This window comes from Myxine glutinosa, chromosome 5, assembly GCF_964187855.1.
Source record: "Myxine glutinosa chromosome 5, kmMyxGlut1.1, whole genome shotgun sequence".
NCBI lineage: Eukaryota > Metazoa > Chordata > Myxini > Myxiniformes > Myxinidae > Myxine > Myxine glutinosa.
Genome location: NC_136265.1, coordinates 93578965 through 93595802, shown reverse-complemented (window position 1 = coordinate 93595802; position 16838 = coordinate 93578965). Strand labels below are relative to the sequence as shown.

Here is a 16838-nt window from a genome sequence, read left to right as displayed (position 1 = left end):
GTTGTCACAAGACCGCCGACACCAAAGCGCTGCTCCGTTGGACCAACACCGATCTTGTCATCATCCCAGGCAGGATAACATCGCTCCTGCAGCTCCTCGATGTGGCCATCAACAAGCTGTTCAAGGACGGGCTACGTCGCTGCCTATCCGACTGGATAATGAATGGGGAGAAGACCTACACCCAGAGCGGGAGGATGAAAAACGTTGACCTTCCGATGATCTGCTGCTGGATCATCAAAGTGTGGGAGGAGATGCCGTCAGACATCATCAAGTGAGCATTCCTGAAATGCTGCATCTCCAACAACATGGATGGCACAGAGGACGGCATCATCTGGGAGGTGGAGGCTGCAAGTGACGGTGACAGAGACATTGTCAGCGATGAAACTGATGTTCTTTTATTGGCTGATGTATTTGATACTGTTGTGGTTTTGGAATAAAGGATAATTCCCCCTCGTAGGTAGACGCACCACAACATGAAGCCTCACAATAGTTGTTATTTCTTAGTGAATGTAAGCGTAGTCCTGTCCTATGTTAGTTTTGCGTTGAGCAGGCCCATGAGTAGGGCGGTTCTTTTGGCGATAGCATGCCACGTGGCAGGCCTGAACAAGTCTGGCGAGGCCGAAGGGAGGTGCTGCAGAAGGGAGTGGCCGGGAAGCACGAGCCGCCAATCGAGGCTCGAGGGGAGTGATAACCACGACGATGAGAGGTGGGGTTTGGAACATTCGAGTACGGCCGGGGCGGAGCCATATAACCCTGCTCCGAGTCCCCCAACCTCAGATGAGATGAGTTGAGACGACTTCCCAGTGAGATTCGTGTGCACGTCAGTCAGAGCCGGAGAGTATCGCGAGTTCAAGTGCTGAGTTACAGTTCCCTGTGAGACGAGTTCAAGTTATCTGTGAGAGTGAGTTGAGAGGCCGCACGAGAACGTGCCGCAGAACGAGTGCATTGAATTGCGGTGATTGAGATTGTACACGAACTTTCCCCGTGCCCCGTGCCCTGCGCTGTATTAATTGCGCGCTCGAGAGGACAACCCATGCCGGGCCACAGACGCGCGATCTCCTCCTGCCTGCCTTCGCCTACATACATGCCGTGAACATCCGAGAGCCACGCCGGGCGAGCTGCCCCGGAACGACCGACGGCAAAGCGTGTTTGGCGCGCGAACTTCTTCTCTTCTTCTCCCCGTGTGCATGAGTGGGCCCTGTGTCTGGGGATAAGTTAAGATCGATTAAGCTTCTGCTCTGTGTCCCCTTTCCTTCATCCTGATCATTGTAAATAATAATAAATTGTGTTATTCCTTTGATTTGACCGTTCCTGTCCCTTCCATCAATTGGCTTTGCATGGTATGAATAGAACCGCTCGAATCGGGTTCCATAAAAAGTAACGGCACGAGTCACGTGATACGCATACCGCTCGGCGTACTCGATTAAGCGTGGCTTGTGCGAGGTTCGGTCCCCGCTTTCGTGGCAGCGTGGGTTAAAGGTACATGCGACGTTGACCCGAAACCCTTTTTCACGTTTGCTCCGGAAGTGGCGATTCGGCCTCTTGGACCCGAAGACCCAGGGGGGGGGGGGGAAAGGGGTTTAATCCCCCCTTTCTAACGGGAACGGGCTTCGGGAGATCCGCAACAATACTTTCAGACAAGTCTGTCATAATAAAAATTCATATGGATTATATCCCACTAAATTATTACACAGCCCCAGGATTGGCTTGGAGTATTATGCTTAAGATTACTAAACAGTGGTTGCAATTAATTGGTGATTATAGATATAATGTTGATTATAGAGAAGGCTAAAAGAGGTGGAATATCACAAGTCTGTTCAAAGAGATATGCCAAAGCAAACAACAAATGTCTTACCAACTTTGATCCTTCAAAAGATAGTTCTTACTTAATGTATTATGATGCTAACAATTTGGAAGGATGTGCTATGTCTCAATCTTTCCCTAATGGAAAACTTGAATGGGTAAAAGAGAAACATAATGAAAGAGTTTTAGAAAACATCATTATCTCTTCTCAAAAGGAATTAGATAAAGCAAAAGTTATTATTTTGAGGTTCATTTGACATATCTGGAAGTACTCCACAACAAACACAAAGACCTGCCATATGCCCCTGATAATGAAAAGACAAGAAAATAATGTCTCAGCAGTTATTAACAATCATTTCTTACTACAAGCAAACCAACAGAAAAAATACTTACCACATTTAATATAAAAAGACAATGATGTTATACATCAAAGGAACTTAAGACAATATTTATCTGTTGGTTTAAGAGTGAAGAAAATTCGTAGAATTTTAAAGTTTAGACAAAGCCATTGGTTAAAGACCTATATTGATTACAATATGCCAACGAGAACAGAATAAAAACAGATTTTGAAAAAGACTTTTATAAATTAATAAATAACGCTGTATTTGGAAAGACTATGGAAAATGTAAGAAATCTAGAAAACATAAAACTTGCTACATGTTGGAAACAGGTATCTAAATTAATTAATAAACCAAGTTTTCAAAGAGTGCAGGTGTTTTCTGAAAACTTTTGTGCTGTTCGATAAATAAATAACGCATTAAAATGGATAAACCCATTTATATAGGAACACCAATTCTTGACTTGTCAAAGTTGTTCATGTATAACTGCTTCGACAACGACCAAAAGAAGAAATATGATGATAGAGTTAATCTACTTTCTATGGTTGCAGGCAGTTTTATTTTAATAATCAATACCAGGGATGTTTATGAGCATGCGGCACAAAACATCTATATTTATGACACAAGCAATAATTATAAATCAGACTATTCTCTACAAAGGTTGAAAAGATTATGAGAAAGTTTAAAGATGAATTGGGTGGAAAGATAATGAGTGAATTTGTAGCATTTCGAGCTTTAAAATATGCTTATGCTTAAAATACTATTCTTCAAAGGATGGTGCTTTTAAATGTGATTTTAAAAAGTTAAAGGGGATAAAGAAAAATGTCATCAAGGAAGCAATCAACTTTGAACATTATTACAACTGTTTAGCCTTTAAGAAAGAAAAGTAGAGAAAAATGAATACGAGTATAAAGAAGACGTTGGGGGTTTTTGATGATGAGGTTTATTTTTGAAAATGAGATTGACCCCCTCCCTTATGGGTACAGTCGTGGCCAAAAATATTGGCACCCTTGCACTTTTTTTCAAATAATGCACCATTTCTTCCAGAAAGTTGTTGAGATTTTAAAAATATTTTGGTATCCACATATGTATTTCTTTGGTTTGCAGTGGAACAAACAAAACAAAGCTGAAAACTTCTAAATCTTAGCTCATGCCACACATAAATCCTAAAATGGACCGGACAATATTATTGGCACCTTTTAGAAGTTGTTAGAAAGAATTAGATTTCAAGCAGGTGATTCTCCATTATTTTGAAATTGAATTGAGATCTCGTGAGATCTTGGAGACGGCGGCAGGGATTTTCGAAGCTCCACACGGTCTCTACGTTTTTCGAAGTTAAGTCTGTTCACAATTGTATTTTGTCGAAACTGTATTTATCTTTCGGTTTGTGAAGTTATTGTGTGCAACTTTGGTTGTTTCTCGGTGTTTATCTTTCATAAATTGATCGTCTGTTTGCCGTGTCGCGAGCAAGGCCTTGTACAGTGTGCACTGTACAACCTTGAGGCTTTGTTTTTCTCTCAGTGGTCCGTCGTTTGTGATCCAATAACTTTCGTTCTCTGTATTCCCAGGCTTTTCACCCATAGCCTACTTCCTTGTGTAAATCTCAACTCAAAAAAAAAAAAAAAAAAAAAAAAAAAACATTTCCTTCTCTGTTCTCATTCGTTTATTCATTCTTATTCGTTCGTTCGTTCTTCGACCACGTGTTTCTCCCCCATTTCCCCAGATAGTTTTCACTCATTAACCTTCAATGTTTACACTTTCCCCTCAAGTTATGTATTCCGTCATATTTTATAACACCTTTTTCTTCTTCTTCTTTAAAAGGCTGCTTTCGACTTGCTCACCAAGTCAATTCATCCCAAAAAAAATATCCATCTCCTATAGTGCCTTTGTTCTACATTCCCTAAACTCTCCTGCACTCCATCCTCCATCCAGCGTCCTTAAACGTATTTTTAACTCGAAGGTCACAAGAAACTCATTTTGCAATAAATGTTCGTTTCCCATAAATCGTACACTTTCAAAAATCCAATCTCACCCCTCCCCTCCAAATCTTCCCCATAACCCCTCCCCTCCAAATCTTCCCCATCACCCCTCCCCTCCAAATCTTCCCCATCAACCATCCCTTTCAAATCTCCCCCCTTGCCCCCTCCCTCCTAAACTACTCCCTCACCCCTCCCCGCCAAGACGCCCCCTCGCCCCTCCCCTCCTAGACTCCTGCCTCACCCCTCCCCTCCAAATCTCCCCCATATCCCATCCCTTTCAAATCCCTCCCCTTGTCCCTTCCCTCCCAAACTCCCCCCTCACCCCTCCCCTTCAAATCTCCCCACCCTCATTGCTTCTCAATTTCCCCCCGCTCACTCCCCCTCCTCAAAGCGTCCTCCCCGCTTCTTCCCCCTTCAAACTCTCACCTCCATCTCCCCCAACCTTCTGCCTCGCTCTTCCCCCTCCTCAAATAACACCTCATTGTGGCTCACCCAATCACCATCAAACCTTTTGTCCACCCCATCCTTCCCTTTCTCCGAGCTATTCTGAAATCTCTGACACACCTTCAACAGCTCTCCCTACCTCTTCCACCTCTTCCACATCTTACCCTACCCCTCCTCCCCCCTGTTCTGTATCTGATGCTCCCCCTTCCTCTTCATTAACGGTATGGACCTCAAACATCCGGGGCCTTCGTTCAAACTTAACTGATCTCTCCATACAGGTTGCTTCTGTCAAACCAGACGTGATCTGCTTAACAGAAACTTTCCTCCTTTATGATGTCTCTGATTCCATAGTATCTCTCCCGGGCTACTCCCTCCTCCGGTATGATAGACCTGAGCCTCGTCCTGGAGGCGGGGTTGCTATCTTTATCAAAAACTCTCTTCCTCACTCGCCCTGCACTGCACTCTCTCCACCTCACCCCCAGGAATACCTCTGGCTACGGCTTCCCCTTCGCTCCCACCTCTTGTTCATATGTGTGTTGTACCGTCCACCAAACAGTGATGACTCCATCTACATCTCGCTGTCTGATGATATGGACCAACTTCTATCTACTCATCCCAACTCTCTCTTCCTCATATGTGGTGATTTCAACTGTCATCATGCCAGTTGGCTGGGTGTGGGTACCTCTCTCACCAGCCATGGCTCCTCAGCAAAGGACTTCTGCGACTCACTGGGACTGACACAATCTGTCAATTTCCCGACCCGGATCTCAGTCAACGGAACATCTTCTCTTCTGGACTTGGTTATGACTAACTTCCCTGAAAATGTCTGCTGCTCTTCTTCTGCTCCGATCGGATCATCTGATCATGTCCTTGTTAAAGTGGACATCTCTCTGACCATCCTCAGGGAGCCTGCTCAGCGTCGACGAGTCTGGCATTTCACTCAGGCCAACTGGCACGGTCTTCAAGCAGCCATCAATCATCTGGACTGGTCTCCCATCTCTACCACCTCTGACATCAACTCATCCTGGGAATTCTTCCAAAGTAAATTGCTCTCTCTCATGCACAGATTTATCCCATCTCGTCTTCAGTTGTCATACCCTTCCTCCCGTCCATGGTACACGGAATCTTGTGGTGAGGCTGTTGCCCAGAAACAACTTGCCTTCGTCTCCTGGAAAGCAAATCCAACGGAAGGAAATCTCATTTCCTTTCACAAAGCCCGAAACAAGTGTGTGTCCACCCTCAGGAGAGCCAGGAAACAATATCTCTCCGTTCTCAAGACCGAACTCTCTTATCTGTCTCCCTCTTCCAAATCCTGGTGGCGTCTGGTCAAATCCGTTTCTGGTGTTTGTTCCCCCTCCATCCCCTCCCTTACCTCAAACGGCTACACAGCTGACTCCGCACGTGAAAAAGCTGAATGCCTCAACTCTGTGTTTGCCTCTAAATCTTGTGTCCCAAACCCATCCCTCTCTGTACCCACCATACCCAGTCGTACCCTGCTGCTCCTGGACTCCGTGTCCTTTCCTCCTGACAAGGTGGAAAAGTTTCTGTCAACCCTCGACTCTGATTCTGCAACTGGACCCGACGGCATCAGCCCACGGGTCCTAAAATCCTGCTCTGCTGCTCTATCTCACCCTCTCTCTGTTCTCTTCACCCTCTCTTTTGCTCAAGGTCAACTGCCATCTGCTTGGAAATCAGCCAACATCACCGCTTTGCACAAAAAAGGTGCAAAAACAGATCCTAGCAACTACAGACCAATCAGCCTTCTCCCAATTATCAGCAAAGTCATGGAATCCATCATTGCTTCTGATATGAAATCTTTCCTCTTCTCCAATGGCTTGATCTCTGATCATCAATTTGGTTTCAGACCAGGTCACTCTACTCTGGACATGCTGCTTCTGCTGTCTCAACAATGGATGGAGGTCCTCAATGCCAAACAGGAAATTAGAGCTGTCTTCCTCGACATATCACGTGCCTTCGACACGGTCTGGCACCCCGCTCTGCTCACCAAACTCTCCTCCTTTGGTATCCATGGAAATCTCCACGCATGGCTGGCGGACTTCCTCTCTAGTCGTCGTCAACGTGTGGCCCTGAATGGGTTTCTCTCATCTCCTCTTCCTGTTCAGGCTGGAGTTCCCCAAGGCAGTGTTCTGGGCCCCGTGCTTTTTCTGGTCTTCATCAATGATCTCTCTGACTCTCTCGAAAATCCTCTCTATCTCTTTGCTGATGACTCCACTCTCTGCCGCTCCATTCCTCTTCCCTCAGATCGGCAGTCTGCTGCCTCCTCACTCTCTGAAGACCTGGACAAAATCACAGACTGGTCAAACAAGTGGAACATGTCTTTCAATCCTGACAAATCTCACACTCTTACTATGTCTCTCCGAAAAGATCGACTGGACAACCCTCCCATCTACTTTCTCAACAATCCTCTCCAAGAAGTTCTGTCGCTCAAGATTTTGGGTCTCACTATCTGCCATGATCTTTCTTGGGAAAACCACATTTCCAAGCTGGCCTCCAAAGCCAGTCGCCGACTGGGCATCCTCCGTCGTGCGAAGTCCTTCCTCGGCACACCTGAGCTCCTCACCACATACAAGGCTTTCATCCGCAGCTCAATGGAATACTGTTCTCCCCTATGGGCCGGTGCTCCTGCCTCACACCTAGCTCGGCTTCACGCTGTTGAAACCAAAGCTTTCAGAATTATTGGAATCTCCCGCGATGAAGCTATCTCTGAGGGCCTTTCACTCACTCACCGCAGGCAGGTAGGTGGTCTTTCTGTCTTCTACCGACTCCTCTCCGGCCTTGCACCCCCAGCTCTCTCTGTGCTCTGTCCCCCAAATATTCCTACAGGTCGCACAAGATCTGCCAGCAACCCTCTGATGGTTAAACTGCCGAAATCTCGGCTCTCCGCTCACCTTCACTCTTTCATTCCTCTTTTCTCCCGCCTCTGGAACAAACTCCCTCACTCCCTTCAATCCCACTCCTCCCTCCAGGTCTTTAAAACAGCTGTTCACCACCATCTCTTATCTTCCCCCATCCAAAACCTTGATCTTTTCTACCCCCGCTAATTCACCCCAGATCCACCTTGTTTGAAATTCCAACTTCTTTCCTGGAAGTCCTGGCAGTGTCCATATGTTTTATACCTCTCCCACTGCCCCCTTCCCACGCCCCCCCCCCCCAAAGCCCTCGCCCTCTCTCAGATCTCTCGATGTCTCCATGTCTCTCGGTCCCTGCTCTCAAATGTTGTGTTTGTGTCCTTCCCCCTCTCTCCCCATCTTGTCTACCGCTCCCTATGTTATATGTTTTATGTGTCGGTTTGTCTTTCTGTGTGATTAATGTTCGCTCTTTCACGAGCCTCGATATTGTATACAAAAAAAAAAAAAAAAAAAAAAACTCACCTGTGGTGATCCGATCATTTATGAATCCCGTTTCTTTGGAATGTGAGCTCTATGTCAATTAATTACGTACGATTGCAATGTGAGTACGTCTGTTGATTACATACTGTTTGAACGTGACTACACCTATTAATTGCATGCTATTGGAACGTACCTTTTCAACCTTCAAAGCTTTTTAGACACCTTTGTACCCCTCCGACTCCTTCGACTTTTAAAGACCCTGTTGGCACTTTAAACCTTTTTAGACCCTTCAGATATTAACACCCCTCAGATCAGTGGTTCCCAAACTTTTTTGTGCATGATGTACTCATGTTTCGATCGTATGCAATTAATGGACATATTGAGGTTTCAATGGTATTTATTATAATGGAGCAAATAGATATTTTTATGTATATATATTTGTGACTAAAACCTCTTCCTCTTCAAATTTTCTTTCACAAATTCTGTCATGTTTATCATGGGAGGTGCAAAGCGCACTCCCTTTATATGGGATCATTTCTCTGTTACTCCTGATCCAGGTGAGCTTCAGGACCCACGGTCCTGTTTTTGCTTGGCTCATATGGGCGATTCCCAAAAAGTTGGACATTGAAAGTTTTTGACTCCAACAGTAATTCTTCGAAAAAAATGCCAGGGGCAGCAATTTGATTCACACAGCTGTATGAAGAAGGAAATGTATCTTTTTTGCCAGATGTATGGCGCCACTTTATATGAACCTTTGTGGAGCATTACTTGGTTCCTCCTAAGAACACAAGGGTAGTCCAGCATGCACACGATATTTTTTGAATGTCTCTTATTTTCTATTGTTTGGCATTTTCTACAAGTTATGGAATGTCCCTCCTTTTCTATACTTTGCCAAATGGCACATACCATATAAAGGGGCCTTTTCTATGCCCCTGGCATTTTTCCCAAGTATATATATAGCTAACCTAAGAAACACATTCACCCAAGACCTCTATTCATCAGCGTTAATTTTTTTTGTTACTTTCACTTGATTCATCGAGATCGAGATATGGGCAAAAGAAAATATATGATGTAAAAACTCGGCCGGAAGTCGAAGGGACGCGGTGTATTGGGGGCACGTCTGCTTTATAAGCCTGAAAGTTTGACTTTTCCATCCAGTTTTTGATAATTTTTTGTTCACTATCAAATTCCACCGTGTGTCTTTATATAAAGCTAACTGAAGAAACACATTTGTGATGTACCTGTGTTCATCAGCACAAATTATTTGTAATTCTGACAATCAATAGACCAATGTAAGTGATATATTGGGTTATGTTCTGTAAGGCCGGCAGTTAGAATTTCCATTCCAGGGTTTGATAAATTTGTGTTGACCTTCCCTTCCAGCTATAACTGATAATTTTAAATAAACATAAATTTGGACTCGGTTCCTTTTTATTTGTTACTTGTTGAATTCTGACTTCTGATTTACAGTCTGTATTCAGTCAGAGCACAAAATATATTTGGCCATCCTCCCCCAACATCTTCCCAATCACTATCCCCCACAACCTCTAATCCACCAACACCCCCATTAACCCACCATTCCCCCCTTCTCTCATTCCCGGAGAAAGCAGACATGGTCAAATATGCTGATGCCTCTGAGGCGACGTATGGTGAGGCACACGGTGCATGCTGATCCACACTAGTTTACCCAATCCTAAATCTAAGCTAAGGATATCATAGAAAAATCCAACCTTTTGCACACGAGTGTATATTCATATCAGTAATTCTTTTAACCTTTTCTGCAGTGGAACGAATACAATGTACATGTTTCGGGTACATTGGTCAAGTGAATTGCGAAAATTGCGAAATTGCGAAATGATGGGAAAAGAGCCTGTGATTGATGCTGTGAAGAGGAACAGGTTGAGATGGTTTGGTCATGTGTTGAGGAAGGATGAAAGTGACTGGTTGAGAAGAATGATGGAAATGAATGTAGAAGGAAGTAGAGGACGGGGGAGACCGAGAAAGACTTGGCTAAAGATGGTGGAAGAAGAAATGCGGGCAAGGGGGTCAACAAGGAGAGATGCAGAAAATAGGGCAAAATGGAGAAGATTGTCATGGGGACGGCAAGGCTAACCCCCGCTCCAGGAGGGAAAATGGCCTTAAAATGCATGTTGTTGTTGTTGGTCATGTGAATCCGATTTTTTTAAAAAGGTCTAATGATGTTGTATTTGCAGGTGAATCCACTGAATCTACAAGGGAGATTGCACCGACTTTTATGAACTGCGCAAACACATGGCTGCTGGACTCGCCAAATGAAACCAACAAGAGGACTTTTTACAAGCAAGACAAACCGAATGAGGAAATGTTTGCACAGAATAATTTTCACAAGATTCACAAAGGAAAGAAATCTGAACATCAATACATATCCATAAATTTTTTTAAATCCTTCAATGGCCCAGACAACCTTAAAATGCACAAGATAATTCACAGTGGTGAATGGCCATACAAATGCACAAGTTGTACAAAATCTTTTCATCGGGCATCCCACCGTAAAGCACACATGATAATTCACAATGATGAACGCCCATACAAATGCTCAAGTTGTGGAAAATCCTTCAATCTTTCAGCCAACCTTAAAAGACACATGATAATACACAATGGTGAACGCCCATACAAATGCACAACTTGTGGAAAATCTTTCAATCAGTCATCCAACCTTAACACACACATGAAAATTCACAATGATGAACGCCCATACAAATGCACACGTTGTGGAAAATCTTTTCATCGGTCATCCAACCTGAACACACACATGAAAATTCACAATGACGAACGCCCATACAAATGCACAAGTTGTGGAAAATCTTTTAATCAGTCGTCCACCCTTCAATCACACATGAGAGTTCACAATGGTGAACGCCCATACAAATGCACAAGTTGTGGAAAATATTTTAATCGATCATCCCACCTTACAAGGCACATGCAAATTCACAATAAAGGCTCCTGAATAATGATCCTTCACCGAAAAAGGAGGTGGAGATTTTGACTTGTGCGAGAACTTCCTCGCCTTCTGAAACCAATAAATGGAAATAACAACTAATGGGAGAACACCTGTGTGTATGTCTGTGCACAATTTGTGGAGAATCTTTTAATCAGTCACCTCACCGTAAAACACACGTGACAATTCACAATGGAGAACAAAGCATCCTGCAAATACCTTGGAATAGAATAAGGTCCCCAGGTACAACAGAAAAAATGTGTAAAATTAACAGCAAAGAGTACCTATGCAGAATAAGACTAATTCTGAAGTCATCCCTCTCTCCAACGAACAAAAACAAAGGTATAAACCAACTTGCAGTACCGGTATTCAAGTATAGCTGTGCAATTATGAACAGGCCACACATGGAGATCAACAACTTAGACACCAAAACAAGGAAACCTCTAATAGTACAGCAGATAGGTGAAGGTATTGTGCATTTAATGATAAAAGCATAACATTTCAAACAGATTTAGGCCATATCTAAAGGAAGATTTTTAGCTGTAGGTCCATTGCAGAAATGTCCTGTGGCAGTAATGGCAGCCATTTTACAATATGGCTGCCATTTACATACACTTTCCACATACGTCTCGGATTGGGAAATCTTTTTAAATTCAATTTTGATTTATTGGAACCATTTCACATTTGTAAAGATAGTAATGGTATTTTAAAACCAAGAAATGGTGTCTGGTGCACATCCATTTGGTGCCAATGTCGCAGATCTGCTGTTTACCGATAAATAGTATGTCGGCGGATGCTCAAGACTCTGCTGTGATACTTAAGCTGCACATTCACAAAGTTCTGTACAAGGAAGAGCTGCCTTAACGCATTTACACAGCCCTTCTTACAGCCGCATCTCAAGAGTTCCCAGCAGGCCTTTTATGCTTCTGGAAGTATTGTTCAGCATGCATCCCATTCCCCATTGTCGCCCTTGTTCCATCCCCATTCGCTTGGGCTTGGAAGCTGAGGAGCTGCAATAATAATTTGGCCCCAGCAGTAACCAGCTTGGTATGCAGCCCTCCTTGTGTGTTAGATTAATGCTGCCTTTGTTGGAGGAAGACCATCGAGTGCTCTACCCTTCTGAGAAAAGAGCTGTTTGCGGGCCTGATTGACACATTGCTCACATTGCTAGTATGGTCATACAGCAAGATCACAAAGTGCTCTAGTTGCTCCATTGAGTCATATACAGACTCTGGTGTAGCACTCAATGTGCAAAATACTGATGTCACCTCAATGTAGCACCTTCATGTGTCCCATGCAGTCTTCTTTCCTCGACCAGCAAAGAACGAGACAGTGTCACATCCCGTGACTGCATTAAACACTGGTAGAGCTGCACACTTCTCAGGACCCAGAGCCTTGGCCATATCGTGAGCTGTCAAGATACGAAAGTTATTTCCAGTTCCAAAGGCAACCCACAGCTCAGGAATGTTGAGTTGCTGTGCTGCTGTCACTGCCAGAACCACCACATCAGTATCAACTGTGCGGATTGAGATCTTTGTATACCCTTGTTTCACAGCATCCTGCACATGGAGCATGATTCTTGTATCAGCTTCCTCGTGGTTGCAGGGAGCAAGGCCTTCTTCATCTCGACGCTGATTACAAAGCATGCCAGAGTGATGAGTGGTGATGACTTGCTTGTCGGTGTCCATTGATCCAATGCAGACTGCCAGAAAAGAGAACAGTTCCACCTTGTTCTCATCAATCCTGAGAAAGTCATTCCAATTCCTAGGAACTCGGGTGGATGGCTCGACAAGTCTTCTAACACCTTTCCCTCTTCTCTTCCATGTACCTACTTTCAGACTGTCCGTAAAGTACTCAGCCCACACAATGTCTACCCGTCTTGCTTGCTGCAGGTGAGCTCTGATGTGAGGTAGGAACACTGCAGTTGCATAATCATCAAATGTTTTGGCTGGACCAGGTTGCAGCATATTGACAACTGCAGCTCCATCAAGAACAATAACATCTGCAGCTGGTGCAGACGCACTGGTTTGTGAAGGAACGGGTTCTTCCAGGCAGCCTACCAGGTGTGATCTCACTCCAGTTCTCAGCTTGCCCATCTGTGACAGTGAAGGTGGGCAAGCATGATTCTCATTTTGAAAGAACTCGTTGAGGTCCCCATCTCATATCTGTGAGGCAATGTATAGCTTGGAGAACAAATAAGTCATTCTTCAGTGATGTTAGCTGCTGTTGTCCCTTTGACTTCTGTTGGGCTGGAGGCTGACTGAAGAGGGGCAGGTTGTTCCTCTTGATTGGCTCATAAATATGTTTTGATGGTTGACTGGGTGCTCTGTGACATACGTGTTGTACTGATCTTGTCCAAGGCTCTCAATGTGACGTTCAGTGTCTATGACAGCAGGATCAACGTCATTCACGAACCAGTTGTCCATGCCTGATGTTAGACTGAAGGTGTCACAGGAATGTGGAATTTATTGGATCACGGTTTAGCATTCGCTGTTTCTGTATTCCGCTTGCATTCGGCCCCCACAACGACCACAATAAATTGCTCTTACACACAAGGTTTGATTCCCGACCCAGTTATAAACTGCCATTCTGGTGTTTCACAGGCAGGGTGCAGGTGCAGGGGCAGGTCCAGGAATTTTAAGATGTGAGGGAGGGGTTGAACCAAGTCATTGTGCCGAAGGGGGGTGGGGAGGCAAAGGGTGGTCTGCAGGTCGTCCCACAAGACGTTTTGAAAATTTAGTCAAAACAAGAATGACCACATTGTGGTGACTGCGACAAAATCCGGTAACTGGGTGATTGGGAAACACACATTTAATGCATTATTAAAATATTAACTCGACACCTCTCACCACGTCAGCATCCGCCACGGTTATATCAGAACAAGCCGATTCATGGCAACGTCATGAATTGTTTAACCCAAAGTGGGGTTGTTCAAAAATTAGGTAATGATATTGTTATGGATCCGGGGGATGGCACTCCCATTAGCAAGGGGGGTTTAATCCCCTTGACTTGTTAAGCTGGCCGTCTGACCGGTCCTGGGGGTATGACGTCACGCCCGGTCAGCGCTGAATAGGGTAGTAGGCCAATCCTTCCTATGACCTAAGTACCAGCACCTTCCGGTATGCGAGGAAATACTCCCGCCCGGGCCGCAGCATAATTGATGGATTGCGCCGAGCGAAGCGAGCCGCGACGCGTGCCGTTAACAAAAGACTAAACCCAATTGTAAGCGGTTCGGCCGAAATCGCGCCACAGGTACTCAATTGGGAAAAGACAAAGACGAGCGGACGAGAGGAAGCAAAGAATACGAAAGGGAAAGGAAGAACACAGGTTTATTTACTATACTAAAATAGGAAACGAAAGGAGGGCATTTATACAAGAAATGGAAGGAGCAGGACACAGAGCAAACTTATCTACACAGGCTTAACTTATCCCCAGGACAATACAGACAGCACAAACTCACGTACACTAATGGGGTTTTCAGGCAGGAATGAATGGCTGGGAGGAGAAGGTTCAGGTGGGACAACAGGGCAGGAAGGTCCGGGCAAATGCGCAGCAGAGAGGTCCGCTCCAGGTTCACAGTTCAGAGCGAGCAGCCGGCGGCCCCACTTATAGTCACGTGAAAAAGTAAGTACACCCCATGTAAAGTTTTGACTTTTTCAACATATTTCAACATGCAGCTATTTGATCTTCATTTCAACAATATTGAGAGATAAAGGTGATATAATATAACAAATATCATGAAACATTTACATTTTGTAGTCCATTGTATAATTTAAATAAACAAATGCAAATTTCGCATGTGGAAAAAGTAAGTACACCCTTGGCTCTAATCGGTGGTATTGCCCCCTTTGGCAGAAACAACCTCAAGTAGGCGTTTCATAACTGTCTACCAGTCTCTGACATCGACTGGGAGAAATTTTTGCCCACTCCTCCATGCAGAATTATTTTAGCTGTGCGATGTTTGAGGGGTTTCTTGCATGCACAACTCGTTTCAAATCCCCCCACAACATCTCGATGGGATTTAGATCCGGGCTTTGACTTGGCCATTCCAGAACCCTCCATTTATTTCTTTTCAGCCATTCCTTGGTGGATTTACTGGTATGTTTAGGGTCATTGTCATGTTGCAAGGCCCACCTTCGGTTGAGCTTCAACTTTCCGACAGATGGCCTCACATTATCCTCAAGCACCCTCTGGTACAATGAAGAATTCATAGTGGATTCTATGATGGTGAGCTGCCCAGGCCCTGATGCAGCAAAGCTGCCCCAAACCATAATATTTCCACCACCATGCTTTACAGTTGGTATCAGGTTCTTGTGGTGAAATGCAGTCTTTGGTTTTCGCCAAGCATGTCTTCTGGTACTGTGACCAAATAGCTCTACCTTTGACATCTGTCCAGAGCACATTGTTCCAGAAGAGCTGGTCTTTGCCAAGGTGTTCATTTGTAAACTTTAGTCTTGCCCTGATGTTCTTTCTGGACAGCAAAGGTTTCCTCCTGGCACACCTCCCATGTCGATCAAATTTGTGCAGCCTCTTTTTAATGGTAGACTCGTGCACTTTGACATTAACAGTGGCAAGAGCTACCTGTAGGTCCCGTGATGACATTCTGGGGTTTTTAGACTTCTTTCAGCATCCTGCGGTCTGCTCTCGGGCTGAACTTGCTGGGCGGCCTGGCCTGAACAAGTTGGCAGTTGTTTGGAATCTTCTCCACTTGTCGATGATCTTCCGGACAGTCGAATGATTGATTTCAAATTGTTTGGAGATCTTTTTAAATCCCTTCCCAGACTCGTGGGCATCTATAGCCTTCTTTCTGAAGGCCTCAGAGAGCTCTTTTGATCTAGGCATGGTGACGCCGCACACTTCAACAACAAAGAGCAAACCAAACGAAATGTCAAGTTTAAATAAGGCAGGTTCCTCCAAGATCCTCTCTAACGATGTTCTAATCATTTGCACCTGAGCTGGTGCACCTGATTCTAATTTTAGGTATTTAAAGTAGTGATAAATGTAGGGGTATACTTACTTTTTCCATATGCAAAATTTGCATTTATGTTTATTTAAATTATACAATGGACTACAAAATGTAAATGTTTCATGATATTTGTTATATTATATCACCTTTATCTGTCAATATTGTTGAAATGAAGATCAAATAGCTGTGTGTTGAAATATGTTGAAAAAGTCAAAACTTTACATGGGGTGTACTTACTTTTTCACGTGACTGTATACAGCTTACACGGCAGGGGCTTCCTGCAGCAGCTCCGCGCAGCTCGTTTCTCCTGCCTTCTCACCGACTCTCCAACTCGTACCTTCTCTGTCCAACTCTGTTCGTGCCCCCTCACTCATGAACCTCTCCCGCGTCTCTCTCTGGTGGGGGGCCTCGCGCCAAGGGTTTTATATCCACGCCTTGGAACCCTCTCGAACCTACCAGACGTTTCTTGCCATGCCCTATCAAGCCATGCCCACCGAGCCCTGGTTGGTCGTTAAGGGCTCTCTGGCTCCACCTTTGATGACGAGGTGGCGCCACGCCCATGCTCTGGCGGCTCCTCCCTCTTCTTCTCCGATCCTGGCCTCGTGGGCAATGGAGTTTTGGCGGTGTAATGCCAACGAAACAGCCCACTGTCACTGGCACTTGGCAGAGGCGATTGGGGATCTGAAAGGGGAACTATCTTATTTGATTGATGCAACGTAGAGTCAACGATTGGAAACACAGCCTTACCTGAAACACATACTAATGACATAACTGTTGAGAGGTCCTATGGTTCGCTACGTGTTGTACGTGGACTAACTAAGGTGCAATTTTTAATTAACAGCCAATTAAGGGGACATGTTCACAGGGGTAATTTATAAGGGAATTTACTACTAAATTTACATGTGAAGGTTCTAAAAACCGTAACAATATATACATATTTTTAGTAATGTAAGCACAATCTACAGTTAATTATAAAATGTA

The 16838-nt window shown here is 44.5% G+C and overlaps 2 protein-coding genes across 11 annotated transcripts in view; one reads left to right on the top strand and one right to left on the bottom strand.

The window, feature by feature from the left end:
- LOC137427342 (uncharacterized) overlaps nt 1–16838 on the top strand; it is a 147928-nt gene that overhangs the window by 13218 nt on the left and 117872 nt on the right. The window contains exon 4 of the mRNA XM_068116781.2: nt 10128–10892. Coding sequence (XP_067972882.2) covers nt 10128–10892 — 765 coding nt within the window. The remainder of the gene's footprint in view (nt 1–10127; nt 10893–16838) is intronic.
- The window catches only part of LOC137427351 (uncharacterized), a 137251-nt gene that overhangs the window by 110905 nt on the left and 9508 nt on the right, over nt 1–16838 (bottom strand). The gene's annotated exons all lie outside the window — the stretch shown is intronic.